General features: G+C 48.5%; 2 protein-coding genes across 3 annotated transcripts; one reads left to right on the forward strand and one right to left on the reverse strand.

The window, feature by feature from the left end:
* Positions 1-788: 788 nt before the first annotated feature.
* Positions 789-16,849, reverse strand: LOC310657697 (C-type lectin domain family 4 member F-like). The gene is made up of 7 exons (XM_083398795.1): positions 16,613-16,849; positions 11,325-11,432; positions 7,603-7,710; positions 6,438-6,536; positions 5,036-5,187; positions 3,664-3,776; positions 789-1,396 (listed from the first exon to the last, which is right to left on the reverse strand). The coding sequence occupies exons 1-7, from the start codon at positions 16,659-16,661 to the stop codon at positions 1,258-1,260; spliced, it is 768 nt and encodes a 255-aa protein (XP_083254921.1). The 5' UTR covers positions 16,662-16,849; the 3' UTR covers positions 789-1,257.
* On the forward strand, positions 15,066-27,520 carry LOC310657689 (uncharacterized protein). Of its 2 annotated transcripts, none has more exons than XM_083398780.1 (7): positions 15,066-15,438; positions 19,583-19,759; positions 21,727-21,834; positions 23,813-23,899; positions 25,148-25,314; positions 26,655-26,758; positions 27,249-27,520. In XM_083398780.1, the coding sequence occupies exons 2-7, from the start codon at positions 19,585-19,587 to the stop codon at positions 27,403-27,405; spliced, it is 798 nt and encodes a 265-aa protein (XP_083254906.1). In that variant the 5' UTR covers positions 15,066-15,438; positions 19,583-19,584; the 3' UTR covers positions 27,406-27,520. The 2 variants fall into 2 exon arrangements, with proteins under 2 accessions (XP_083254906.1, XP_083254905.1); XM_083398779.1 differs by lacking the exon at positions 15,066-15,438 and adding an exon at positions 18,277-18,465.
* The last annotated feature ends 1 nt before the right edge of the window (position 27,521 follows it).

Consider the following 27,521-nt stretch of genomic DNA (forward strand, 5'->3'; position numbering starts at 1 on the left):
ACGGAGAACCATCAGAAATGCGGCCCTCCGAGCCTTTCTGCCTGGCCCTCGAGACTCTGCCACACCCATCTCCAGCCCTGCTTTGTGCCTCCTTGAGGGATTTTGCCTGGCTGCAATTGGTCCTTGAGCTCTGATCATGCTGCTTGGTTGCCTGCGTGGAGGACAGAGAAGTAGAATCGTAGAATTGGGACCCCAGCAAGGGTCATCTAGTCCAACCCCCTGCAATGCGGGAACCTCAGCTAAAGCATCCTGGACAGGTGGCCATGCGTGTGAGAAGAAACTAGACTGGTGGTTTGCAAAGTGGTTGGCACCGCCCCCCTGGGCAGGAGGGGTTATCTAATAATAATAATAGTAATAATAATAATAATATAATTTATTATTTATACCCCGTTTCCCCAGCCACTCTGGGCGGCTTCCAATCGAGTGTAAAAACAATACAGCATTAAATATTAAAAACTTCCCTAAACAGAGCTGCCTTCAGATGTCTTTTAAAGATAAGATAGCTACTTATTTCCTTCACATCTGAAGGGAGGGTGTTCCACAGGGCAGGTGCCACCACCGAGAAGGCCCTCTGCCTGGTTCCCTGTAATTTGGCTTATCGCAGGGAGGGAACCGCCAGAAGGCCCTTGGAGCTGGACCTCAGTGTCCGGGCTGAACAATGGAGGTGGAGACGCTCCTTCAGGTATACAGGACCGAGGCCGTTTAGGGGGGCAATAAGGTAGCAGGTGGGTGCGGGAGCCATAAATCAGACTTTGCAAAGGTGGTCTCCCTGGATCAAGTTTGTTGAATTAATCAAACTAAATAGCTTTGTTTGGGTTTCGGATAAATTGCCGCTGTATTGAATTCTGTTGTGTTATTGTCTTCCTTCGTGGGGTGTGCAAAGTGCTCTTCTGAATAATCCTTTTTATGGGGTAGGGGGCTCAGTGGGCACTAAAAGTTTGGGACTTTGGTACAAAGGCAACTCTCAAATTGATTTCTCGACCTGCTTTTTCCGTCTGGCAAAAGTCCATCAAAGCAGCCTTGCCTCTTCCAGGCCTTTAAAATTCTGACATGCGGATGGGGGAAAGCAAGAGGGTGGAGGGTTTTCCTGCAGTGTTCCCATCGATTAAGAAAATCCAGCAGTCATGGGGCTAGGCCTCTCCTGGAGTGACAGCTGCTTATGAGCTTCTGGAGACCTTTGGCTGTCCTCTGCTGGATCCAGAACACTGGGTTCGGTGGCCCCTTAGTCCTGTCCTGGAAAGGCACCGGGGCATCTGCTCAGGAGAAGACCTTCTTACAGAACCATTTATAGTTGTACGTGCAGCTGATGTCGTTCCAGTTGGTTGTGAAGTGAACACAGTCTTCCTCGTGTTGTGGTGCTCCATGCCAGTTGTCTGGTTGTCCTTGTCCCCAGAAACTGGAAAAGAAGGCGAGAGGCTGTGATTATATAGCTGGCATGCTTTTTTAAAAAATATGCCGTATTTTTCGCTCTATAAGACGCACCAGACCACAAGACGCACCTAGTTTTTGGAGGAGGAAAACAAGAAAAAAATATATTCTGAATCCCAGAAGCCAGAACAGCAAGAGGGATCGCTGCGCAGTGAAAGCAGCAATCCCTCTTGCTGTTCTGGCTTCTGGGATAGCTGTGCAGCCTGCATTTGCTCCATAAGACGCACACACATTTCCCCTTTTTAGGAGGGAAAAAGTCTTATAGAGCAAAAAATACGGTATATCTTAGGGACGCAGGTGGCGCTGTGGGTTAAACCACAGAGCCTAGGAGTTGCCGATCAGAAGGTCGGTGGTTCGAATCCCTGCGACGGGGTGAGCTCCCATTGCTCGGTCCCTGTTCCTGCCTACCTAGCAATTCGAAAGCATGAAGTGCAAGTAGATAAATAGGTACCGCTCCGACGGGAAGGTAAACGGCGTTTCTGTGCACTGCTCTGGTTCGCCAGAAGCGGCTTAGTCATGCTGGCCACATGACCCGGAAGCTGTACACCAGTAAAGCGAGATGACCCCAGAGTCGTCCGCAACTCCAGAGTTGTCCGCGACTGGACCTAACGGTCAGGGGTCCCTTTACCTTTATGCATGCAGGGCAACAGATTGCTTGTTGGCCTCCGTCTGTCTCGAGAGACAACGGAGTGCACTGTTACGATATGAGAGCAACGCAGCTGCAAACTGGCAGCAGCATGGTGTTTACATCACATGATGTGACTAGCTGTGGGAAAGAATATTCCCGGAAGTTCACAGGCTTCTCAGAGCTTTGTGAAGAGTGTAATATGAAACCTTCCTGTTGCATATGTAAAGGAAGTTTGAGTCACTTGCTTGAAGAAGTCTGAACTGATCGGACATGTTTTCTGTAGCGCTGCAAAGTCAGAAATAAAGAGATGTAAATAGACTTTCTGACTATCTCCTTTCCCTGCTGGGATGCAAGGAGGGAGGGGGTGTGCATTTCCCACTCTGAGAGATGTCGCCTATCAGGATCTACCCTGGACTTGCGGGGAAGCCAGCCAGGCAGATCACCGGTAAACAAGCTCCGGGAACCGACGAGGGGGGCCAGCCTCTCCCGAGGGAGCTTGTTTTACAACATGCACTTCTGCGGGTGAAGTCAAACCGCTATGTTAGCAGCACCAAAGTGACCCCCCAGGATGCAAGCCTGGAGGTCCTGGGCTGCCCAGACAACAAGACCCCTCTCTCAGCCTCGCTGATGGGGTCCAAAGGAAAGCAGAGCAATATTTTTGGCACCCGCTTGGCTGTAGCATTTGCTGGAAGGAGGCGTGCAAGGCGCCAGCCAACTCTCTTAGGGACTCCACTCTGGAATTGTGTAGAGTTTACTCCTTGGCCTTTTCTTCTCTGGAAGATGTCCTGCAAGGCACCAGAAGTTTAGAATCAGAGTTTTCCTTCTCCTAGATGGGCTGCCTTCCCAGGTGGATGAGCCCTATCTGCCTCTCTCTCTCTCTACAGCAGGGGGCTGGTCCACTGTCTCTCAGACCTTGTAGGGGGCCAGACTATATTTGGGGGGAAAAATGAACTAATTCCTATGCCCCACAAATAACCCAGAGATGCATTTTATATAAAAGCACACATTCTGCTCATGTAAAAACACGCTGATTCCTGGACTGTCCGCGGGCTGGATTTAGAAGGCGATTGGGCCGGATCTGGCCCCCGGGCCTTAGTTTGCCTATCCATGCTCTACAGCATGTGCAGAAATTGCCTTTTTGACAGTTGGACCCACTATTAGTCTCGTCCACTCAATTCTCAGAGCCTGTCTTTGCAAGTCCCTAACCCACTGAGGGCTTGAGACCCATCAGCTCCCCTCTATTTGTTTAGCCGGCCAGTTGAAGCCATTCCTGGAATATGGCTGCTGTCGCATGCTAACACATTCTAGGAGCCATAGGTGAGAGCTGAGTGCGACCAAAGGTGGTCAAACTATCCCAGAAGAAGGAGCATGATGTGTTCCTATTAGTCAGGGTCCCTATTACTCAAAGATCCCTATTGGTCAGGGATTATCTTTCCTGATTTTGGTTTGTTTTAGGAAATCACAGAGTAGCACTTTTCCAGGGGTCTCCTGGGACGGAGGCGAGGACTATATGAATAAGTCTGTTTTGTAGGGGCACCTGAAATGAAAGAATACAGAAAAGCCACACACTGTGTTTTCTTCTTTTTTAAAGAGCTGATCAGACCCACCTAAGCTTTTCGTTGTACTTTGTGCCGTCCACCCAGGTCCAAACGCCTTCTGTATTTTGGTCAGAGAGTCCGATCCAAAACTGCTGATTTTTGGCTTCCCTGACAAGGTATTCCTGCAAAACAGTTTCAAACCACAGTGGTCCAGGGTTGCAGAGAGAGAGAGAAAGAGAAAGAGAAAGAGAGAGAGAGAGAGAGAGAGAGAGAGAGAGAGAGAGAGAGAACTAGGCTCGGACAGGATACCATTCTCAAATCCTGGCTCAGTAGCAAATGGCCTTTAGATTTGCAGCTGGGCAGCTTGATCTTGCGCACATTTACTCAGAAGTAAGCCCCACCCAGTTGCCAGAGGCAGGCTGGGACTTCAGGAATCAGTGAGTTGTGCCTAACCCCTTCCGTGCAAAGGACCCTCAACTCTAGAAATGCCAACTGACCAAGAAAACAAACCCTTGTGTCTCTAGCAGCTGCTTGATGCGCAGAGAGCAGCAGCAGCTGCTTTTCCCAGGAAGGGGACTGGCCTGGTAATAGTGGCAGGCTAAGTTGCTGGCAAAGGCGCAGGAGCAGAGGCCAGCAAAGAAGGTGGCAGCGCAGTCTTAAGGCGGCTGCTTGGGCCAGGAAAATGTTTTGGGCCAGCCCAGGTGTTGGTGTTTTTGTTAGCTGAGCAGGTAAATCCAGGTGTTTTGAAGTGTGTGTGCAGGGCTGTTTTAAGCATATGTGGCTCCGGGGTGCAGAGATCCGTTCGGCGCCTCCCCCAGTTTGCCCAGTTCCAGGTGCGCAGGAGGGTGGAGGCAGCCGGCCGCCTCAGCGTCTTGCTGGCTTGGTTGTCCCTGAACTCACAGCGCAGAGCCGCCCGCAGCAGAAGAGCCCACTGTAGCGCTCTGACCGACAGACGGGCTCTTCCCTGGATTCAACTCTCGGACCCTAGACTCAGCCTGGCGCCCAGGTGCCCCGTGTCGGCATCTCCGCTCGGCCAAGCTGATAAAGCTCATCTTCCTCCGGCCAAGTCCTTCGGAATCACCTCCGACGAATAATTAACGACCTGAGCATTTGATGAGGCCTCAGGCACATTCCCGTTCAGCAGAGTTTCCAGCACAGGGAAGTGATTTATAGCTACATTGCTATGCTTTATTTCTTACTACACAGACAGCAAAGAAAAATACACCCTCCCTCTAGGAAAGCAGAGAGCAACTGGAACAAAGGAACAGGAAACCAGTAAACATCACATCCGTCTCCTGCTTCCGTGAGACTTCCAACAGCCTGGAAGGTCTCTGGAATGTAAACAGAGCCTTTGACTCTAAGCAGCTGCTCAGTGGCAAACAGAAACTAACACCCCGCACCCCTAGCGCCTATGGTAAGATAGCCCTGTGTGTGTGCTCACCATCTCTTCCTTTGACGTGATGGAGACCAGGTGTGCCCCCTGGGCTCTACAGCTGTCCTCAGCTTCCTGCCAGGGCTTTGCCTTTTGGGAAAGGAAATAGACGCTGCCGTTGTAAAACTTCCAGCCTTTGGAGAGGAATGCCAGGAGTTCCCCTTTGGGAGAAAAAAACAGGAGTGGGTCTCAGGAACCTGAACTGCAGGAAAGGCTGATTGGAGGGGTTGGATCTGAGCATCGTCTGTTCGAGGATGTAGCATGGGTGTCTCAAAAAAGGGAATGGATGTGTGCCAGAGAAGGGATGGGGGCTCAAGCATGGTGTGTGTGCATAAATATTATTTATGTATTGCATTTATAGCCAACTCCCGCCCCCCCATTCAGTTCAAGAAGGAGCTTGTCATGCAGAGGCGTGAAAAACCACAGTTCTTGAACATTCTTACTTGTTCATTACATGTATAAGGTGTGACCGGAAAGTTCGGTGAATGGTCACGGAAATCGGACAGTGAGAAATATTTGAACGTACATACCTTAAAGGTAAAGGGTAAAGGGACCCCTGATCATTAGGTCCAGTCATGGCCGACTCTGGGGTTGCAACACTCATATTGCTTTACTGGCCGAGGGAGCCGGCGTACAGCTTCCGGGTCATGTGGCCAGCATGACTAAGCCACTTCTGGCTAACCAGAGCAGCTCATAAAAACACCGTTTACCTTCCTGCCAGAGTGGTATCTATTTATCTACTTGCACTTTGATGGCTTTTAAAGATAAGATAGCTGCTTATTTCCTTGACATCTGATGATAGGGCGTTCCACAGGGTGGGCGCCACTATCGAGAAGGCCCTCTGTCTGGTTCCCTGTAACCTCATTTCTCGCAATGAGGGAACCGCCAGAAGGCCCTCAGAGCTGGACCTCAGTGTCCAGACAGAATGATGGGGATGGAGACGCTCCTTCAGGTATACTGAACCGAGGCCATTTAGGGCTTTAAAGGTCAGCGCCAACACCTTGAATTGTGCTCGGAAATGTACTGGTTACAAGAAGGAGATTCTGACTAAACATCAGAAAGAACTTTCTGATGTTAAGAGCTGTTCAACAGCGGAACAGACTCCCTTGGGAGGTGGTTGCCCCAGGTCTGGCCAGGAGGATCGCCATAACTCAAGTTGGGGTGGGGACTTGGTTTTGCCCCTGCAACTTTAACTGGGTCGTGATATGCAGAAATCATGTGGCAAAGTCCTTTAATTGAATAAGGACCAACATTGCCACCTCCTAATATGTTTCAATTACAGGAGCAGTAGGCGTTTAAGAAGTTGGCACCGCTTATGTCCAGAACCGGAGATGGTTTGGGATGCTGACTCCCTTTGAAGGAAAGGTGGGGTTGGAAGAGGTCTTCGCCACTGATTTTGACCCCTACTTACTGTGACGATTCTGGATAGCGGTTTTTGACGCACTGACGTTCCCCAGGCGGGTTTGGATCTTGTAGAAAGCCTCAGAGATGTTTTGGAGCAGCTGAACACCTGGAAGGGCAGAGTTCGGTGTAGTGTCAGACCAAAGTGAGCTTTGTGAAATGGGAGACTAGGAGAAAAGTGTCAGGAGCTCGTCCTACATTCGAGTAGGACCCTGGCAGAGACACATGCCTGACTGGCATGTTCTCTCCCTCCTGGTCGATCGTTCAGGAGCTTCAAAGCTTTCTTCAGACCGAACATCACAGCGACCGATGCGAACAGATACCAGCACACTTAGGGATCCGCAGAGTTTGTGCAGCATGCGTAACAGACCTCAGCAACTCAGCATTTTGGCTAATCTACTTTATTTACATATAAACACACACGGAGCACTGCAACATGGCTCCCTCTCTCTCTAGCATCAGACAGCAAAGAGAAAAAGAACAAAGGACAACAGTCCCAATTTAATGGAACACAGTAACACAAACATCCTTTCTCCGTCGCTTCCCACTCGGTGGAGTCAAAACATATACCGTCATGTGAAAGACAATCCCATAACTCCAATCACGGAGCAGGAATTCTAACAAAAAGTAACGTTTTCATAAACTTCTCTCTGGCTAAGAAAATCACTGAGATGCAGTGATTGGGGCAGCTGCACCTGTTGGGTTTCTGTTTAAAGGCACAGGGTATTCTAATCAGAGAAACAGGTGTTCCTTATCCCTGAAGGAGGTATTTAAAATCTGCCAGTTGCTGGAAACTACAGGAGAGGAGAGTGTTTCTCTTGCGGTCGGATCCTGCTTGCTGCTTTCCCATAGGGGCATTGGTTGGCCACTGTGAGAAGAGGATGCTGGACTAGGTGGGCCATTGGCCTGATCCTGCAAGATCCACTTCTTATGCCATAGGCGCATTGTGTGGCCTATTATCCCAGCCTCAGTTTCCCAAGTGTAAAATGGGCACAACAATAACCTACCGTACTTTCCTAGCTTGGCTGTGAGGACAAACACTTTTCATTATGCAAATTAAATGACGAAGAGCACAAATCATCTGGAGGAAAGGAAGGGAAACGATTGAAAATAGGAACCCTTCTCATCCCCACATACTCTGAGGGTTGTCCTCATTTCTGGGTTTTGCAACTTACTCTCAGATGCTTCCGCTGGTGAAAGAGAGATATTGCTGAGAAACAGGGAGGTTCTGATCTTCTCCATCGCTTCTTCGATTTCCTGGAGTTTCTTCTCCTTCTGGGAATCTACAAACCATATGAACATTATAAGAGCATGCTGGATCGAGCCAATGGCCGACCTGTGGGAAACCCACAAGCAGGATTCGAACACAAGAGCAGCACTCCCCCTTCTTGTGGTTTGTCTAATATTATTAGACAATTATTTGTCTAACAATCCTTTTTAAAACACATCCAAATTGGTGGCCACCACTCTTTCCTGTGGCAGGGAGTTCCACAGGTTATCTGCGCTGCGTGAAGAAGGACTTTCTTTTATCTGCCCCGACATGGCAGACATGCAGGATTAACTTCCAAATAAAAGTGCCAGCGAAGGCAAGAAGTGTGAAGGGGGCGTGCAAAGTAGGAAATCAAAAAATCTGAAAATGCTGAACAGATTTCAGAGTTTGGAGTTTTGCTCAGAACTCCCTGCTACCCCTTTTCTTTTTAACAGGGTCGGAACTTTTTTTTGTTCTCCTCCCAACTGCAGCGGAGGCACAAATGGAACTGCGTCGGCCCACAATCCATTTGAGTATCCTTGCCTCTCCTACCTGCCCTGCCAAATTCTAGATTTTGTAAGCTCCACGGGGCAGGGACCTATCATTCATGTTCTCCTGCAAATTCCCATGTACTTCTAGGGCAGGCATAGGCAAACTCTGGCCCTCCAGATGTTTGGGACTACAATTCCCATCATCCCTAGCTAACAGGACCGGTGATCAGGGATGATGGGAATTGTAGTCCCAAACACCTGGAGGGCCAGAGTTTGCCAAGATTTTGTTCTGCTGGTCTTCCTGGCAATGGGGCCGCTGGCATTTTCTGCAGGCCAGCCAACTCTTCCCTATTTAGATCAAATCCCTTCCTTCCCCACCATCGCTTTTCAAGGCTAATATCCCTCCCACTTGGAAAAACCTCACCTTTGCTCTGGTTCTCTCATTTTTGCGGGGTATTTTCAGGGGTGGGCAGTGACCAGCATTTAGCTTTTAATTGTCGTAAACAAAATCTGCCCTTATTCCCTTATGGGGAACACAAGAGCCCTTATAGAGTCCTTTGTAGGTTCTCCATCGGTAGGAGACAATAACAGAGGCCAACCAGAGAAAGCCCTAAACGACCTCAGTCCAGTATACCTGAAGGAGCGTCTCCACCTCCATCGTTCTGCCCGGACACTGAGGTTCAGTGCCGAGGGCCTTCTGGTGGTTCCCTCACTGCGAGAAGCCAAGTTACAGGGAGCCAGGCAGAGGGCCTTCTCGATGGTGGCACCCGCCCTGTGGAACGCCCTCCCATCAGATGTCAAAGAGAACAACAACTACCAGACTTTTAGAAGACATCTGAAGGCAGCCCTGTTTAGGGAAGCTTTTAATGTTTGACAGACTATTGTATTTTAATATTTTGTTGGAAGCTGCCCGGAGTGGCTGGGGAAACCCAGCCAGATGGGCAGGGTATAAATAAATTATTATTACTACTACTACTACTACTACTACTACTACTACTATTTTGAGAAGCAAAGCAGTTCGTAAGCCTGATCTTTATTGAACTGTTGCAACAGGGTGCTCCCCTCACACGCAGGAAAGGAGGAGGAACCCAGAACCAAGGTGTGCCTGCCTTTATATAGACATTTTAAATTGCCCGCCCTGGAGTCCAAGACCACCCCCAGACACATCATATCTACATCACAGAAGGGGTGTAGCTCAAGACCACCCTCCCAATATATCATCCATTTCAGTCCAGTTTCCGTCCTGGTTTTGGGACCGAGACGGCTCTGGTTGCCCTCACAGATGATCTCCGTAGCAACTGGATCGAGGCGGGTCAGGACTGCGGATACTTTTAGATTTGTTAGCAGCCTTTGACATGGTCGATCATGATTTTCTGGACCACCACCTCGCAGACGTGGGGATACAGGGCATAGCCTGTAACTGGTTGTGCTCTTTTATCTCTGGTCAGGGACAGAGGGTGGAACTAGGGAGGGAAATGTCGTCGCGCCACTCCTTGGTGTGTGGAGTGCCGCAGGGTGCAAACCTCTCCCCGGTGCTTTTTAACATCTTTATGCGCCCCCTTGCCCAGATTATCCGGAGCTTTGGGCTGGGCTGTCACAAATATGCTGATGACACTCAGCTCTATCTGTTGATGGATGGCCACACCGACTCGGCCCCAAACACACTGACCAGATGCTTGGAAGCTGTGGCTGGATGGTTTCGTGGGAGCCGATTGAAACTAAATCCTTCAAAGACAAAGGTCCTATGGTTGGGTCGGGATGGCATGGGGATGAGGGACCAACTTCCTTCTCTTGCGGGGGCCCAATTAGTGCCATTGCCTTCTGTTAAGAGTTTGGGTGTAATCCTTGACACCTCCCTTTCCATGGAGGCGCAAGTTACAGCAACAGCCAAGGCAACATTTTTCCACCTTCGCCGCATCAAGCAGTTGGTCCCTTACCTTTCCCGCCCCGACCTGGCCACAGTGATCCATGCGATGGTCATCTCCAGGCTTGACTACTGTAATTCGCTCTACGCAGGGCTGCCCTTGAAGCTGACCCAGAAACTCCAGCGGGTGCAGAATGCTGCAGCGAGGCTCCTCATGGGGTTTCTGCTACGGGAGCATATTCACCCAGTGCTTTACCAGTTGCACTGGCTCCCGGTAGAGTACAGGGTCAGATTTAAGGTGCTGCTTTTGACCTTTAAAGCCCTTCACGGCCTAGGACCCTCGTACCTACGGGACTGCCTCTCCCGGTATGCCCCACGGAGAGCCTCAAGGTCCATAAATAGCAACACCCTAGTGGTCCCAGGCCCTAAGGAAGTTAGATTGGCTTCAACCAGAGCCAGGGCCTTTTCAACACTGGCTCCGGCCTGGTGGAACGCTCTGCCTCATGAGACCAGGGCCCTGTAGGATCTGATTTCTTTCTGCAGGGCCTGTAAGACAGAGTTGTTCCGCCTGGCCTTTGGCTTGGAGCCAATTTGATTCCCTCCCTCCCTTTCTTTCTTTTTTCCTTTCCTTCTCCTCCTGCGATGAGGCTACATTTTAATATTTTAATGTTTCCATATTTTAATGTTGTATTTTAATTTTGTTTTTAAGTTGTAATCATTCAATTTGTTTTTATTATTGCTTGTAAGCCACTCTGAACCCGGCCTTGGCTGGGGAGGGCGGTGTATAAATAATAATAATAATAATAATAATAATAATAATAATAATAATATCATACCTACATTACAGAAAGGGCGGTCTACAACAGAAATCTGAGTGCGTTGTTTATTTCCTGTCTGGCAGGTTATCTGATAATGCCTTATCAGATGGTAGTCTGGCCATTCCTTTGAGATGGTGATTACCCAATCCCTGAGACAATGGGAAGGTTCCCTCATCCCCTCCCTCCTTGCAGAGAAAACATTTGGTCAGTTTGGGAGTCAAAATAGTTTCAGGGCGGTCTTCCTGTGCTGCTCCAGACATGTGGTCCACACATCTATGTACGTGCTTGGTTGGTACATTTATGAACATTTAAAAGACCTTAAAATTTTTATTACATAATGGAAGCCTGTGTGTGATCGCCCGAAGCAGCAAAATGGTTGCGTCGTTCTGCACGTCCTCAGAGGCACTCTCACCACCCATTGGGGCCTGGACAGATGTAATTGAGATCAAAGTAGGAAACGTGTAGTTGTACTTACAGAGAAGGGCCATTGCAATGAGGGAGGTGGCCAGCAGTAGCAGCAGCAGACTCAGGAGCGTCACGATGATGGTGGTGGAGATATCTCTCTTGCGAGATGGAGAAGAAGCTGAAGGAGGTAGAGGATGGTGGGAAAGATTACAATTTCATCCCCCCGGGGGCCACTAGGGGGCGCATTGGAAGATGGCTGACAATAACATCTCTCCGACCCACACGAGGTAATTTGGAGGCTATGATGGGAGTAATTAGCCTCCCTACCCCCACCCCAGGATGGTGTGTGGGGGGGGGGACTGCCTTGCCTGCTGTGCCCTATACCACCCCCGAATTTGTGGGGATGGGGGCACTAGGCACAAAGCCCTCCTGTGGGATTCCGGTGCTCCTGGACGCCGTCCCTGATCTGCGCCACTAGCTGCAAGAACTTCAAAAGAAACAATTTGGATGAAGGAACGCACATATTTCAAGGAAGGAGGGGGAATAAAGACTGCTAACAGAAGAGATCTCTGGTAAAACAAGACAAGAATAAATCATGAGAAGATACGCCAAGACTCGGTATGGCAAATGACTGATGGGGGGGGGGGGAAACCTTTCCTTTCTTTTCTTATGTGATTAAACAAGAATCCCCTCCCCTCACAAGTCAGAAATGTCGTTTTAAGGACTTAAGCTGTGGATTTAAGGCTGTGTGGAGATAAACTTTCGAACCAAAGCATGTTTTAAGAAGAGCGTGGAATGTATAAGAGCTTTGGAATGACCCAGTTAAAAATGCCGTCGCCATATTGGGAAGATCTGTCGGAGGTCTTGAGTCTGGGAGAGGAAAGAGAGAAATAGAGCTGTTTTTATATTGTGAATGAAACTCCTCAGAGGGACTTAAAAGCGACAGTTTTGCGAGATTAATGATGGAAAGAGCGATGTTATCTATGAAGGCAATGATATATGGAAACCATCTCGATTTGAGGATTGGAAGAACGGAAAAATTCACACAGGATCATTATTGGTGTTTATCGGCTTAAGGAGACTATCAGAAGAGATCATAAAGAAAAAAGAGAAAATATATGAACAAGATGTGATGTGGAAACAGCAAGATAAGACTGGATAGAATTATGAACTCTGTTTGGACTGATTTGGACTGATTTGGACATTAACGCAGTAGTAAGAAGATGATCAGAATCCCCCTTCGGATTTTGAAATATGGGTCCCCCCAACAAAATTTAAAATTTGGCTTTGTAATTTGGAATTTATGTGATGTGATTTAATTTGATTTGATTGGCCGGTTAATAAAAATTATTTAAAAAATAAATAAAAATAAAATTTCATCCCCCCACCCTGCTTTCTCTTAAACGTGAGGCTCCAGGGGACTACGACCCCCTCAGGCAGGTAAGGTTTCTTACCTGCCCTCCATCAGCAGGTCTCAGGCAGGGCAGGTTAGAACCATACCATTAAAAACAAGCAAAGCAGTTTACATAAAACTCGATGGAAAAAAACCTGAGGGGCTGAGTAGCACTGAGTGGTGCCCCAGTGAAGAATAGGGATTGGGGTGGGGAGAGAAATCCATGTATGGTCTTGCTGAGATTCCTCCATTGCAGGAGGTTGGACTAGACGACTCTCAGGGTCCAACTCTACAATAATAATAATGTAATAATAATTTATTATTTATACCTCGCCCATTTGGCTGGGTTTCCCCAGCCACTCTGGGCGGCTTCCAACAAAATATTAAAATATCGTAATGCATCAAACATTAAAAGCTTCCCTGAACAGGGCTGCCTTCAGATGTCTTCTAAAAGTCTGGTAGTTGTTATTCTCTTTGACATGTGGTGGGAGGGTGTTCCACAAGGCAGGTGCCACCACCGAGAAGGCCCTCTGCCTGGTTCCCTGTAACTTGGCTTCTCGCAATGAGGGAACCGCCAGAAGGTCCTCGGCGCTGGACCTCAGTGTCCGGGTAGAACGATGGGGGTGGAGATGCTCCTTCAGGTATACTGGACTGAGGCTGTTTCGTGCTTTAAAGGTCAGCACCAACACTTTGAATTCAGCCCGGAAACGTACTGGGAGCCAATGTAGGTCTTTCAAGACTGGTCTCGGCAGCCGCTCCCCATCATCAGTCTAGCTGCCGCATTCTGGATTAATTGCTATTTCCAGGTCAACTTCAAAGGTAGCCCCACGTAGAGCACATTGCAGTAGTCCAAGCGGGAGATAACTAGAGCATGCACCACTCTGGCGAGACAGTCCGTGGCCAGGGAGGGTCTCATCCTGCGTACCAGATGGAGCTGGGAGACAGCTGCCCTGGACACAGAATGGATCTGCACCTCCATGGACAGCTGTGAGTCCAGAATGACTCCCAGGCTGCGCACCTGGTCCTTCAGGGGCACAGTTACCCCATTCAGGACCAGAGAGTCCCCCACACCCACCCGCCCCCTGTCCCCCCAAAACAGTACTTCTGTCTTGTCAGGATTCAACCTCAATCTGTTAGCCACCATCCATCCTCCAACTGCCTCCAGGCACTCATAATTCTATGATACTGTGATTCTAGTTCACATTTAAAGCCAAATTACCCCCCCCCCCATCTGATTCACACTTCCCAAAACAATATGAGAAGTGAAAGGAGGGAAGAGTGTTCTTGGGCCCAGATCCTGCTTGCATGTTTCCCACGGGCAGCTGCTTGACTGCTGTGAGGACAGGATGCTAGGCTGAGGGGGGGGGGAACAGCCCCCTTGGGCCTGATCCTGCAGGGCTCTCCTTATGTGCTCTTATGAGATGCGTTTGAGATGGAGTTGCTCTGGTCCATTGTGGTATTGCACTTCATTCTGCTTTTAGGTTCATAAAAAAGGTAAAGTTAAAGGTACCCCTGCCCGTACGGGCCAGTCTTGACAGACTCTAGGGCTGTGCGCCCATCTCACTCAAGAGGCCGGGGGCCAGCGCTGTCCGGAGACACTTCTGGGTCACGTGGCCAGCGTGACATCGCTGCTCTGGCGAGCCAGAGCCGCACACGGAAACGCCGTTTACCTTCCCGCTAGTAAGCGGTCCCTATTTATCTACTTGCACTCGGGGGTGCTTTCGAACTGCTAGGTTGGCAGGCGCTGGGACCGAACGACAGGAGCGCACCCCGCCGCGGGGATTCAAACCGCCGACCTTTCGATCGGCAAGCCCTAGGCGCTGAGGCTTTTACCCACAGCACCACCCGCGTCCCACCCAAACACTCTGTGAGGTGAGTGAGGCTGAGAGACTTCAGAGAAGTGTGACTAGCCCAAGGTCACCCAGCAGCTGCAGGTGGAGGAGCAGGGAATCGAACCCGGTTCACCAGATTACGAGTCCACCGCTCTGAACCACTACACCACACTGGCTCACTATACCACACTGGCTCACTCACTTTAGGTTCATACGCTATGCAAATCGGCAGTCTATAAGTATATATTTTTGAATAGAAACAAATAATAAATTCCCCACTAAAAAAGAAAGAAAGAAAACTGCTCTGGTGCCTTTGCAAAACACAATGCAAAGGAATACAGAGAGATAAAAAACACAGCTCACACAACTATGCAGTCAATTATATAGAACTTCCCAAAGACAAAAAATGTCAAAAATATAACATAATATAAATGTCTTATTTTTTACATTTTGCCTCTAGTCCATTTGCAGGTGTGTTCTGCAGTGTGTCTCGCTTGATGCCTGGTTTGGGTGGGGTACACGAGTTGGTGTGGGAATCAGGCGGGAGGGGTGTTTCTTAAGAGCTTATTTATTTTCATCTGTGAAACTCTGCAAGCTCCGCAGTTTCACAAGAGCTTTATTGCAGATGTGGAGTTCCACCCCATCGTTTCCGGCCATCTTTTCAGAGGAGGATAAGAGTCCAGCAACTGCATCCCGCAGGAGGACCGTAGGTGTGTGTTTGGTTCCCCACCTCACCCCCAGCCCCATGTTATGGATTAAATTCAACCTTCACACAACAGGAAGCCACTGTGGACTCTGGGGGCACTGATAAGCAGAGAGGAAGCAGGATGTTGACAAGCCCATTCTTGCAAAAGATGCCTTGCACCAGACTTCACATTGGGCACCGGCAATTGACCTTACGACTCCTTACGTTCCTATCACCAGACCCAGGACTGGCTCTCAGGATTGCGTTGCCACAGGTAAGAGCAATTGCTCAGGTAAGGCAATTGCCTTCCACAAGGAAAGCCACTCCCTTCAAATTTACCAGATGGATGGCCTGATCCAGCAGGGTCTTCTGATATTCTGGTGCCTGGGGAATTTCAAACACTGCAAGGGGCAGAGAGGAGCAGACAGACCTCCTCCCCAATATCCCCCACTTTGATATTCACTTTGGACAAAGGTGCATTACAATTCCGGCTGGATCAGGCCAGAGGGCTCCCATTCATCCTGGTCTCACGGGGTGCAGGGACCTGGGTGCAACAGCAACACTCCCCAGAAACTGGTGCACTACTGTACCCCAGAGCGCAGTGATAACATAGCCATTGCAGACCCTCCAAGTGTCCCTATTTTCCAGGGACAATGTCAGATTTACAGAAGCCTTCCACATTTCTGATTTGATCCCAGAATGCCCTGCTTTTCCCTAAAAAAAGGTAAAGGGACCCCTGAGCATAAGGTCCAGTTGTGTCCAACTCTGGGGTTGCAGCGCTCATCTCGCTTTACTGGCCGAGGGAGCTGGCGTACAGCTTCTGGGTCATGTGGCCAGCATGACTTCTGGCAAACCAGAGCAGCGCACGGAAACACCGTTTACCTTCCCGCCAGAGCGGTACCTATTTATCTACTTGCACTTTGACGTGCTTTCGAACTGCTAGGTTGGCAGGAGCAGGGATTGAGCAACGGGAGCTCACCCCGTCGTGGGGATTCAAACCGCCGACCTTCTGACCGGCAAGTCCTAGGCTCTGTGGTTTAACCCACAGCACCACCCGCGTCCCCTAGGACGTCCCTATTTTCGTCGGAGAAATGTTGGAGGGCATGGAATAGGATGTCCCCAAGGATTCCCCCCCCCAGCTGGAACTCACTGGAACTGAGTTCGGGCACCTCTCAGATGGGCACCATTGCCATTCAAAGAGAATGACAGAGGTGTCCATGAGCTCCAGCCCCATTTCCCTTAGAAAAATAGCAATGGATGTCCTTATTTTCACTGGAGAAACGCTGTAGGGGATGCAATTGTGGTTAGAAGCCATTGATAGCCTTCTTCTCCATGAAACTATCTAATCCGCTGCTGTAATGCCTTTGCTCCCCCAGATGAAGTCCCGATTCAAAATGTGAGACATTTCTTAAAAGGGAAGGGAGCCTGTCATTAAAGTGTGCCCTTACCACCGACTTCAAACTTCGTTGTATTCGCATAGATGATCTCTTGCGCCATCCTTCTCTCGATGTCACCAGCCTTGCCTGTTCTTCTCTAGCTGTTCCCTCTAAGACAAACGCCTTTCTATTAAGCCTTTCGTTCCGGCCTCCTGCTCAGCTGTCCCAGCTGCCACGCCCCCGGGCAGCCAACCAATCGGGCAGAGCCTTGGGGGCGGGGTTTAGCTGCTCAAATGTGGCCACAGCAGCACTGCCCTCTCATTCTGCTGCTGGTTTTCGTTGGATCACGCATGCACCCTCCCTTTAGTTCATTGCTATGTTTTTGACCTTGCCATTGACCTGCGGTTGGTCGCCTTGGTTGTCCAAGGGGCCTGGTAGGAACTGGCAAATTGGCACTGGCCACTTGGTTTTTCGCCTAAAAGGTAAAGGTAAAGGGACCCCTGACCATTAGGGCCAGTCGTGGCTGATTCTGGGGTTGCGGCGCTCATCTCTCTTTACTGGCCGAGGGAGCCGGCGTACAGCTTCCGGATCATGTAGCCAGCATGACTAAGTCGCTTCTGGCGAACCAGAGCAGCGCAAAGAAACGCCGTTTACCTTCCCACCGGAGCGGTATCTATTTATTTAATTGCACTTTGACGTGTTTTCGAACTGCTAGGTTGGCAGGAGCAGGGACCGAGCAACAGGAGCTCACCCCGTCGTGGGGATTCGAACTGCCGACCTTCTGATTGGCAAGACCTAGGCTCTGTGGTTTAACCCACAGCACCACCCGTGTCCTGGTTTTTCGCCTACCTTGTAGCAAATCGTCACAACTTTTTGGGTATTGGCAGTTAGGCATTGGAATATGTTTGTGTATTGGAGGGCAGGATGTGGCCATCCCCTACCCCTCCACTTTTTGGGTATTCCGTTAAAGGAATCCGGTGGTTTGTGGATCCTGTCCAACGCCCTTGTTGTATTTGCATCAAGAGGCTCCTTCTACTGGTGGTTAACCCTTGACAGACTCACCCCTTCCTGAGGGTATGGAGTCAAGCTCTGTTGTTTTATCCAATGCCTAAGCCAATATCACTCACATGTTGTAATTATTGTGGCCTTTTTTTAGCCTATTAACCTAATATACTGCGTCCTTGTGTCTTTCTTGTCCTCAAGTGGGTGGCGGGTCCTCGACTCACAACTGTCATGCTGCCAGAGAGAGGCTTGTGGGCTTTGTGGTTAGAAACACAGTGACTTTGCAACTTTGCCATACTGTTTTTAATATTCGGTTGGAAGCTGCCCAGAGTGGCTGTGGAAACCCAGCCAGATGGGCAGGGTATAAATTATTATTATTATTATTATTATTATTATTATTATTATTATAATATTTCCCTTGCCAGCTCTGCTCACTTAGCACAAGGCTGGAAGTAGCATTCAGGGACACCTGGCTTACTAGCAGTGTGTGTGAGAAGGATCTAGGGGTCTTGTTCGACCACAAGCTGAACACAAGTCGGAGGGTCACAGCTGGAGTCAGAAAGTTGATGAGGAGTTTCCTGGTACCTTCACCTACTTAGATGCCAAAGACTGCTGCCTCACAGGCCCAGCGCCATCACAATCTGCCTTACCTTTCAGCCACAGGTGTGCTTGTGATGGTGAATGGTGGCAGGGCAGGGCAGGCAGCCAATCAGCAAGCGGCTTGTGTCACATGGCTGCTGCTTGCACCATCCTGGGAGGACAAAGGAAGCGAGTATAAGGCCGTGGGAGGGAGGCATAAGAATCCATGGGAAACATAGAGCAGAAATAGCGTAGGGTTCAAGAGACTCAGACTCGAAGAAGAGCAAGGGAAATCCTTGACAGATAATCTGGAAGGGAATCCTAAAGTGAACCAGAATCAGGAGGTACAGTAGTTGCCTCGACACTACAGCAGATTATCCAATGTTGGGAAGATTTTCTTATGCCAGGGTTGCCATCCGTCCAGAATTTTCCAGACATAGCCGGAATACCGCAGTCAGAAGCAATGTCCGGGCAAAGAATCGCAAAAAAATGTCCGGGAAAATCTGATCATATGGCAACCTATGTCGCTAGGGTTGTTTTCGGCTATTTTCCTTTAAAAAATAGCTCAGAAACCTCTCTCTTTTTTGGGGTGGGGATGTCAATTTTGCCCAAAAGGCTCAACAACCTTTGTGTACGGATGTTCAGTTTTTGAAATATGGCAACCCTAATTTAGGCAATCCCTGATTTTTTTTAACCTCAGCTCTCCATTACTGGAGGGACGCGGGTGGTGCTGTGGTGTAAACCACTGAGCCTAGGGCTTGCCGATTGGAAGGTTGGCAGTTCAAATCCCCGCGACGGGGTGAGCTCCCGTTGCTCGGTCCCGGCTCCTGCCAACCTAGCAGTTCGAAAGCACGTCAAAGTGCAAGTGGATAAATAGTTACCGCTCCGGCGGGAAGGTAAACGGTTTCTGTGCGCTGCTCTGGTTGGCCAGAAGCGGCTTAGTCATGCTGGCCACATGACCCGGAAGCTGTCTGCAGAGAAACGCCGGCTCCCTTGGCCTATAGAAAGAGATGCAACCCCAGAGTCGTCCGCGACTGGACCTGGCGGTCAGGGGCACCTTTACCCCATTACTGGAGCTTAAACTGTTCTCTTTCTGCAGTGAATGTCATTATTTGAGAACTTAAAAGAACAGTTAAAATCTGTTAGGCAACTGCCCCTCCTTTCCCACCTTCTCCAGATGATTCTGAGCCCCCCGCCCTAAGATTTGCCTCCTTTGAGACCCCCGTGGTCTCCATTGCATCACGACAGATTTGTCTGAATTTGAAATGCAGTATCATCCATGAATCGCAGGTGTGACTGCCCGTCGCTGAGCTACCACCAAATGCTAGGGGGTCCCTCTGCCTACTGGGTCCTGAGTGCAGCACCCAAATCCCTGAATAGGCAAAAGGCAGGGGGCCTGATGATGAACTTGCCCCTCAATTTGTTGTCTTCATGGGCCTTTCTTCCTTCTTGTCATTGCAGCCATGGCCCCCAAGAAACCACCAGCACCAGCAAAGCCACCGGCGGCGGCAGCGGCGGCGGGACCACCAGCACCAGAACATGCTGGCATGACACCGCAACGTTTAAAGATGATATGGATGTGCATTGGTGGGACGGTACTGGTCTTTGGTACCATAGCTGCAGTGATGGGCTATCTCTGTAAGTTCAACTCTGTCTGCTGACACACACCTTGCCCAAGCTGCTCCTGAACAAACTGTGCCGCTTGGTTTCCCCTGCTGAAGGACAGAGGGTTGAACAAGGTGCCCTCGCGCAGTGAACAGGGGAGGAGGGCTGGGCACAGCTAAGATGCATCTGTTGGCACCCCACACCTGGCAGCAGGCTTGTTGAAGGGGCCCTTAGCATGTACAGACACTCCAAGCACCCTTGTTTTCCAGGGCTGGATCTACGCTGAACTTTTTAACATTATTAGAACGATATTAGATACTTTGTTCTAAAACGTCATAGGACATACTGGTGCAGTCATACCTCGGGTTGAAGTAGCTCCGCGGCGACCCGGAAGTAATGGAGCACGTTACTTCCGGGTTTCGCCGCTTGCGCATGCGCAGACTCTCAAAATGACATCATGCGCATGCGCGGAAGTGGTGAAACACGACCCGCGCACGCGCAGATGCGCAGTTGCGTCTTACGTTTACTTCAGGATGCAAACAGGGCTCCGGAACGGATCCCGTTCGTATCCAGAGGCACCACTGTACGTTAAATAATATCCCTTACCTGCTTTTTGTTGGTAACAATGCCGTTTGCCTATTGCCTGGTTCCTGGTTGCTCTGCAGAAACCTCTGGCATCAAATTTTAATAACACATTGTTAACATGACAAGCAACACGTAATGTGTCCATCTATGTTATGAAAAGCATCCCTTAATTCTTCCAATTTTTATAAACCATGAGTGTATATCAATCACGGGGACAATCACAGATTTACAGAAGCCGTCCCGATTTCTGATTTGATCCTGGAATGTCCCATTTTCCCTTAGGACGTCTTTATTTTCATTGGAGAAATGTTGGAGGGTGTGCCGTTTTGTGACCCCCCCCCCCAAGCCAAGCAGATAAGTAACTATACAGCCTTCCATCAGCTTTGGCTGGTGGCCCAGCTACGCCCCTATCTGGACAGGGATAGCCTAACTACTGTTGTCTAAGCTCTGGTAACCTCAAGGTTAGATTACAGTGGTACCTCGGGTTAAGAACTTAATTTGTTCTGGAGGTTCGTTCTTAACCTGAACTGTTCTTAACCTGAGGTACCCAGCTAATGGGGCCTCCCGCTGCTGCCATGCCACCACCACACGATGTCTGTTCTCATCCTGAAGCAAAGTTCTTAATTTGAGGTACTATTTCTGGGTTAGCGGAGTCTGCAACCTGAAGCGTCTGTAACCTGAGGTACCACTGTACTTCAATGCGTTATATGTCAGGCTGCCTCTGAAGACGGTTCGGAAACCTCAGCTGGTGCAGGATTCAGGGGCCAGGTTGCTCACAGTTTGCAAGATGGTTTGAACATATTACACCGATCCTGGTCCGACTGCACTGACTACCGATTAGTTTCTGGGCCCAATTCAAAGTGCTGGTTTTGACCTATAAAGCCTTAAATGGCTCAGGACCACAATACCTCAAGGACCGCCTCTTTCCATATGAACCTACCTGGACCCTGAGACCATCTTCTGAGGCCCTCATTCGTGTGCCTCCTCCTCGAGAGATACAGAGGGTGGCAACATGAAAACGGGGCCTTCTCGGCAGTGGCTCCCCGTCTATGGAATGCTCTCCCCAGGGAAGTTCGCCTGGACTCTCCTTCCTTGGAGGTTTTAAAGCAGAGGTTGGATAGCCATCTGTCATGGATGCTTTAGCTGAGATTCCTGCAATGCAGGGGGTTGGACTAGATGGCCATTGGGGTCCCTTCCAACTCTATGATTCTGTGATCTCAGGCTGGATAGCTGGTAGAGGGCTTTGCAGGAATCTCTGAAGAGCTACTACCTGTTGAGAAGACAGTCCAAGGCTTGGTGGAACACAGCTCAACCTCTGAATATGGCAGTTTCATGTGCTTATTATGGGGTTATTGAGGGGGCAGTTGTTTGGCAGCTGGAAATCTGAGTTCCCGTCCTTGTCTTAATACCTTTAGATAGCAATATGCTAGCGGAACCACCCCATCACCTCGAACCGTCGTTGAACAGACTCAGAAGCTCAATGGCCGCTTCGTACAGACGCCCTAAGCTCAATTACGGAAATGGTAAGTGGGATAGGAATAACTGTTTATTTCCAATTCCGGTTTCGAAATGCGGGGTGTGGCACAGTTTCCATAGCTCTGAGGACTGAAAAGAAAAGGCGGAAATCTCCTGAAGATTGTTGTTTTTGTTTAGTCGTTTAGTCGTGTCTGACTCTTCGTGACCCCGTGGACCAGAGCACACCAGGCACTCCTGTCTTCCACTGCCTCCCGCAGTTTGGTCAAACTCATGCTGGTACCTTCGAGAACACTGTCCCACCATCTCATCCTCTGTCGTCCCCTTCTCCTTGTGCCCTCCATCTTTCCCAACATCAGGATCTTTTCCAGGGAGTCTTCTCTTCTCATGAGGTGGCCAAAGTCTTGGAGCCTCAGCTTCAGGATCTGTTCTTCCAGTGAGCACTCAGGGCTGATTTCCTTCAGAATGGAGAGGTTTGATCTTCTTGCAGTCCATGGGACTCTCAAAAGTCTCCTCCAGACCAGAATTCAAAAACATCAATTCTTCGGTGATCAGCCTTCTTTATGGTCCAGCTCTCACTTCCATACATCACTACTGGGAACACCATAGCTTTAACTATACGGGCCTTTGTTGGCAACTCCTGAAGATACAGATGTGGAATTTTGGCTAGCCTTTATAGGACGTTTGTGTGTTCTGTGTATATAGCAATACCCACCATAATATCAAATCATGATAGGATGTTCCCAGGGCTTCCCCCCCAGCTGGAACTCACTAGAACTGAATTGCGGCACCTCTCAGGTGGGCACCATTGCCATTCTAAGAGAACAAGGGGAAAGTTGATGGTGAGTTCCGGTAACCCTTTTCCTATAAAAATAGAACTTATTATTTAGATATAGACCCCGCCCAAATTCCTCTAAAGGAGGTCAGAGCAGTGAACATGCCAGCACTAATATTTATTGACAATTCTAGCACAACTGAAACTTCTTAATAACAGTTTAAAACAACCTTCTATGGAAGGAATGTTGCATTTGATTACATCCCACAATTGTAACATAGTTATCCGGGAAAAGGTTTAAGTTCTTTGCTGATATCCATTTCCCCAAATATTTAACCCCCCTGTTTTAATTCTCGTAATATTCTTGAGTCTTTCTTTTGCCTGTGAGTCTAGATTTTTAACTATCATTCCCCCCTTCCCCTTATTTATATAGAATCCTGCTATATAAAAAATTGCCAATTTTTTTTATTGTTTCTATTGTCCTTGGGAGACTTTCTATCAGATTTTCCAACGTCAACACAATGTTGTCCACAAGGCTTTGACTTCGGACTCTCTCAGCCCAACCTTAATTCCTGTTATTTCATCATTTCCCCATATTTCTCTACTTAACACTTCCAATGTTGGGATTAACAACAGTGGAGACAGGGGGCATCCCTGCCTTGTCCTCATTATTGGGATTTCGGTTGGGGGGGGGGAGGGAATTTCCGAAAGGCAGCACTTTAGATCTTAGGCAAATCAATTAAAAAATTGTGGGTTTTTTTTGACGTTTTAGGGTGTCCTCCTTTTTATAATGGGTGGCACTGTGGGTTAAACCACAGAGCCTAGGCTTGCCGATCAGAAGGTTGGCAGTTCGATTCCCCGTGACGAGGTGAGCTCCCGTTGCTCGGTCCCTGCTCCTGCCAACCTAGCAGTTCGAAAGCACGTCAAAGTGCAAGTAGATAAATAGGTACCACTCCGGGGGGAAGGTAAACGGCATTTCTGTGCACTTCTCTGGTTCACCAGAAGCGGCTTAGTCATGCTGGCCACATGACCCGGAAGCTGTACGCCGGCTCCCTTGGTCAATAAAGCGAGATGAGCGTCGCAACCCCAGAGTCGGTCACAATTGGACCTAATGGTCAGGGGTCCCCTTTACCCTTTACCTTTTTATAATATGGGAACCCTATAACATGTTCAAATGAAGAAGCAAAAGTGTCTGGGTCTGGGTTGGGCTGGTGCTGAAGAAACTCTCATTCTAATTTTGGGAATACTTTCAGCCATAAAGGTATCAGATTTTGCTTTGACGTTGATGGACACATTGAAAAGCAACCAGCATGAATATGCTGAGCAGAAGAAAAACTACCGTAAGTACCTGCATGGCAAAATACAGGGCACACTCTGAGAACACAAGGGGGCAAATAGATATGGCGGTGAGCCAGAAACTGAAAGGGTGGAATGCTGGAATTGCAAAAGGGGGGGGGGACACCCTTAGCTTCCACAAAAATTAAAGGCCACCCCGAATGAACATTAAATGCTGGCACAGAGCACCGGCTAAGGGAAGGAGCTGGGACATATCAGTGTTCAATCTCAGCCATTGGGCAGCTTTCTCTTGCGTTTACCCAGGCCCTGATCTGCCAGTTTTGGTTTCTTTATTCAGCTTCTCAGTTTCCCACATTTCCACAGCAGTTTGCATTTATTTAAAACAGGATGTCATGAAAATGCACGAGCATTTCAGCGCACGTTTCTCCTCAATATGCCCAGTTTTGCTTGCAGTTTTGCTTCAGATGCAATTTTTATTTTTTGCAAAGTAATTTCCTCTTAAGAGGATGCGGTCCCCGCCCTCCTCCCCCGTTGTCATCACAAACATAGGCATTTCAACACTCCCTTCACCCTGGTCTATGCCTTTTCCCAAAGTTCCTTGCCTGGCGAACTGCATTTCAAAACCCAGAGGAGTGTAACTTTTGAGGAGTGGCTGTGTTTCAGGTCGTTTCGGAGAGTGCAAATCGGGCAGGTTTGCCTTTAAATCAAACCCCCTCCTCCACTGAAGCAAGTGCTTGTGGAGCCACAGGGCAGCAGAAAAGCCCAACCGTTGCAGGGAAATAATCTTTGAGCGAAACAGGGAATCCAGGAATCCTTGTCTTGTCTGCCTGGGCCAGCATCCATCAGTGCCATTAATTTACCGTAATTTGATTTTGAATTGATTTTAAAATGAATTGATTTTAGAATGCTGTGTTACTTTTATTGCTGTTAGCCGCTCTGAGCCTGGCTTTGGCTGGGGAGGGCGGAATATAAATAATAATAATAATAATTATTATTATTATTATTATTATTTTGTCTGCCAACCCTATCATCTTCATTAGACACTTAGAATATTATTTCACGCCACTCTTCTAAGGAATATGACAGAAAGAAAAATACAAGAGAAGATGAAGAAATTAGAAAATCATGTAGCACGGCACTGACAATATAGGACTTGTATTTTGTACATACTGAACTTGGTGGTCAACTGGAAAGCTACATTTTAATATATTATGTCACGATGTTGATTTTGTGCACAACTGCTTGCAGTCCATGCAGCATGCAATAGCAGCATCCCTCTCTCTCACTCATAGAAAGTCTCTACAAGAAAGATACTAAAGCCAGATCTGCTGGTACCTGGGATACCTTTGGGAGGAATCTCTACTATGTTTCAAAAGGAAGAAAGACCTGGTATGATGCGGAGAACTTCTGTGTGTCCAGAGATTCCCACCTGGCCTCCGTCTTAAGTGATGAAGAACAGGTTATATATTTTTTTCTTTCTCTCTTCCACAAAGTGGTCATCCTCTCTAGTGCCCAATCCTCCTGTCAACCTTCGTTGTTCTTGCCCTCGCCTGCAAATGTGTTATGATTTCTTGCCGCTATTTCCATGGCTGCTTTGTTTTTTTTTTTTTTTTTAAATAATTTCTATTCATTTTCAATTACAAAAATCCAATATGCGTCAAATTATATTAATACCCAATAGCAATACCAATTCAGATACAAATCAATTACATAGCCAATTATAAATTTTGTATGGCTTCCCATGTGCTGTACTTCAGGGTCTAATTTCCTTTAATTCTGCCTCCAGACTATTGCTCAAACCAAATGCAATCCATTCTCCATAAAATCCCTTATACCACAGCTACAATGATTAACTTCAATTCGTATAACACATATAAAGGTACCCCTGCCCGTACGGGCCAGTCTTGCCAGACTCTAGGGTTGTGCGCTCATTTCACTCTATAGGCCGGGGGCCAGCGCTGTCCGGAGACACTTCCGGGTCACGTGGCCAGCGTGACAAGCTGTATCTGGCGAGCCAGTGCAGGACACGGAATGCCGTTTACCTTCCCGCTAGTAAGCGGTCCCTAATTATCTACTTGCACCCGGAGGTGCTTTCGAACTGCTAGGTTGGCAGGCGCTGGGACCGAGCAACGGGAGCACACCCCGCTGCGGGGATTCGAACCGCAAACCATGCGATCGGCAAGCCCTAGGCGCTGAGGTTTTACCCACAGCGCCACCCGCGTCCCATTAACACATATAGTAGTTTGTAAATTTGCAAACGAAGTTCACTTTTCTTCTTCCTGTGTGAGGTTTTAAGTTCCATCAATTGTTCTGTTATCAAATATTATGTCCATATTAATTAGTTCCTGATCTCCTTTGATGACTCAGAGTTACTCTGGAGAGGTCTCTCTCTTTGTTCTCATCTCTTCTGATGCGGCTGTAAAATTCCACTTTCAATTTCTAACTGGGAGTCACCCAATGTTTTGCCAAAGTCCTGCCTGGCTGGCCTCCAGGTTCTCCCCTCCACGTCCAGTCAAAGCAATTAATTATAATTATAATTATAATTATAATTATGCCCCACCAGAGCCCTGGCAAGTCTTCGAAATCCAGTCCCTCCTCCGCTCAATGAGGGGGCAAGTGAAAAAATTAACTCCGCAGAGGTTCCAAGCCATTTTTATTATCTACCTCGAAGTACATGTTTCCGTCTGCCTCGCAACAAGTCACAGCATTCAATGTGCAGTTCCTTACTGCCACATTGCTCAGGCTTAGGTAGCTGAATTGGGGCATTTTGTCAGCTGAGGCCGTTCCTTCTTTCCGCAGAATTACATCACTTCTCAGCTCAAAGATCCTGCCTGGATTGGTTTTACAGATGAAAAGGAGGAAGGCAAATGGGAATGGACAGATGGCTCCAGGGTAACAAAACAGTAAGTCTTTTTTAAGAAAGGGGGGGGGGGTATTTCAAGAGGTGTTAGGGAACTGTTCTTGAGCATGTAAAGAAGTTAAGTAATCTTTACAACACAATCTGCTGCGGTGCCTTGCACATGCATATGTGATGCACCCCCAAACTAACCAGGCCAGCTGACCCCTGATTTACACAATGGGTCCTGCGTGATTGGCTGATTCAACTCCCCTCCTGGAGCCTGATTGGACTGCTCCTGCAGGCCAATCCGGTTGCTGATTCACTTCCGCCTGGAGCTGGATTGGGTGGCTCCTGCAGACCAATCAGGTGGCTGCTTTCTAGGATCCTACCTGCCTATTGTTCTAGGATCCAAGCTCAGTACATAACAGTGTCACAGCCCATTTCGCCTCAACAGGTCTTGCCACCTCTCACATCCTCCTCATTCTGTTGCCTTGGTAGACCCAGCCTCTCTGTATGTCTTGGATTTAATGGAAGTCTTTCCTCTCTGGTCCCAGGTATTGGCACGAGGAAAACACTTACTTCACAGAAAGCAAGAGAAGACTGGAGAAGGACTGCACATCCATAGTGCCTTCGCTGGCTGGAAACAATTGGCGCGATACCTATTGCCACGAACTACGGAACTGGGTTTGTAAGGAGAGCGTAGAAATTTAAGTTGGCAAAACCTGGGCCAACGCGTGACTGAAGACAGAATGGGTTTCATCCCATGGTTCAACTTCAGGAGAAGTCTGCTTAGAAAGAATGAACAAAAATATACTATTCCACGCAAG

This window comes from Podarcis tiliguerta, assembly GCF_965153285.1.
Source record: "Podarcis tiliguerta genome assembly, chromosome: 9".
NCBI classification, from domain to species: Eukaryota; Metazoa; Chordata; class Lepidosauria; order Squamata; family Lacertidae; genus Podarcis; species Podarcis tiliguerta.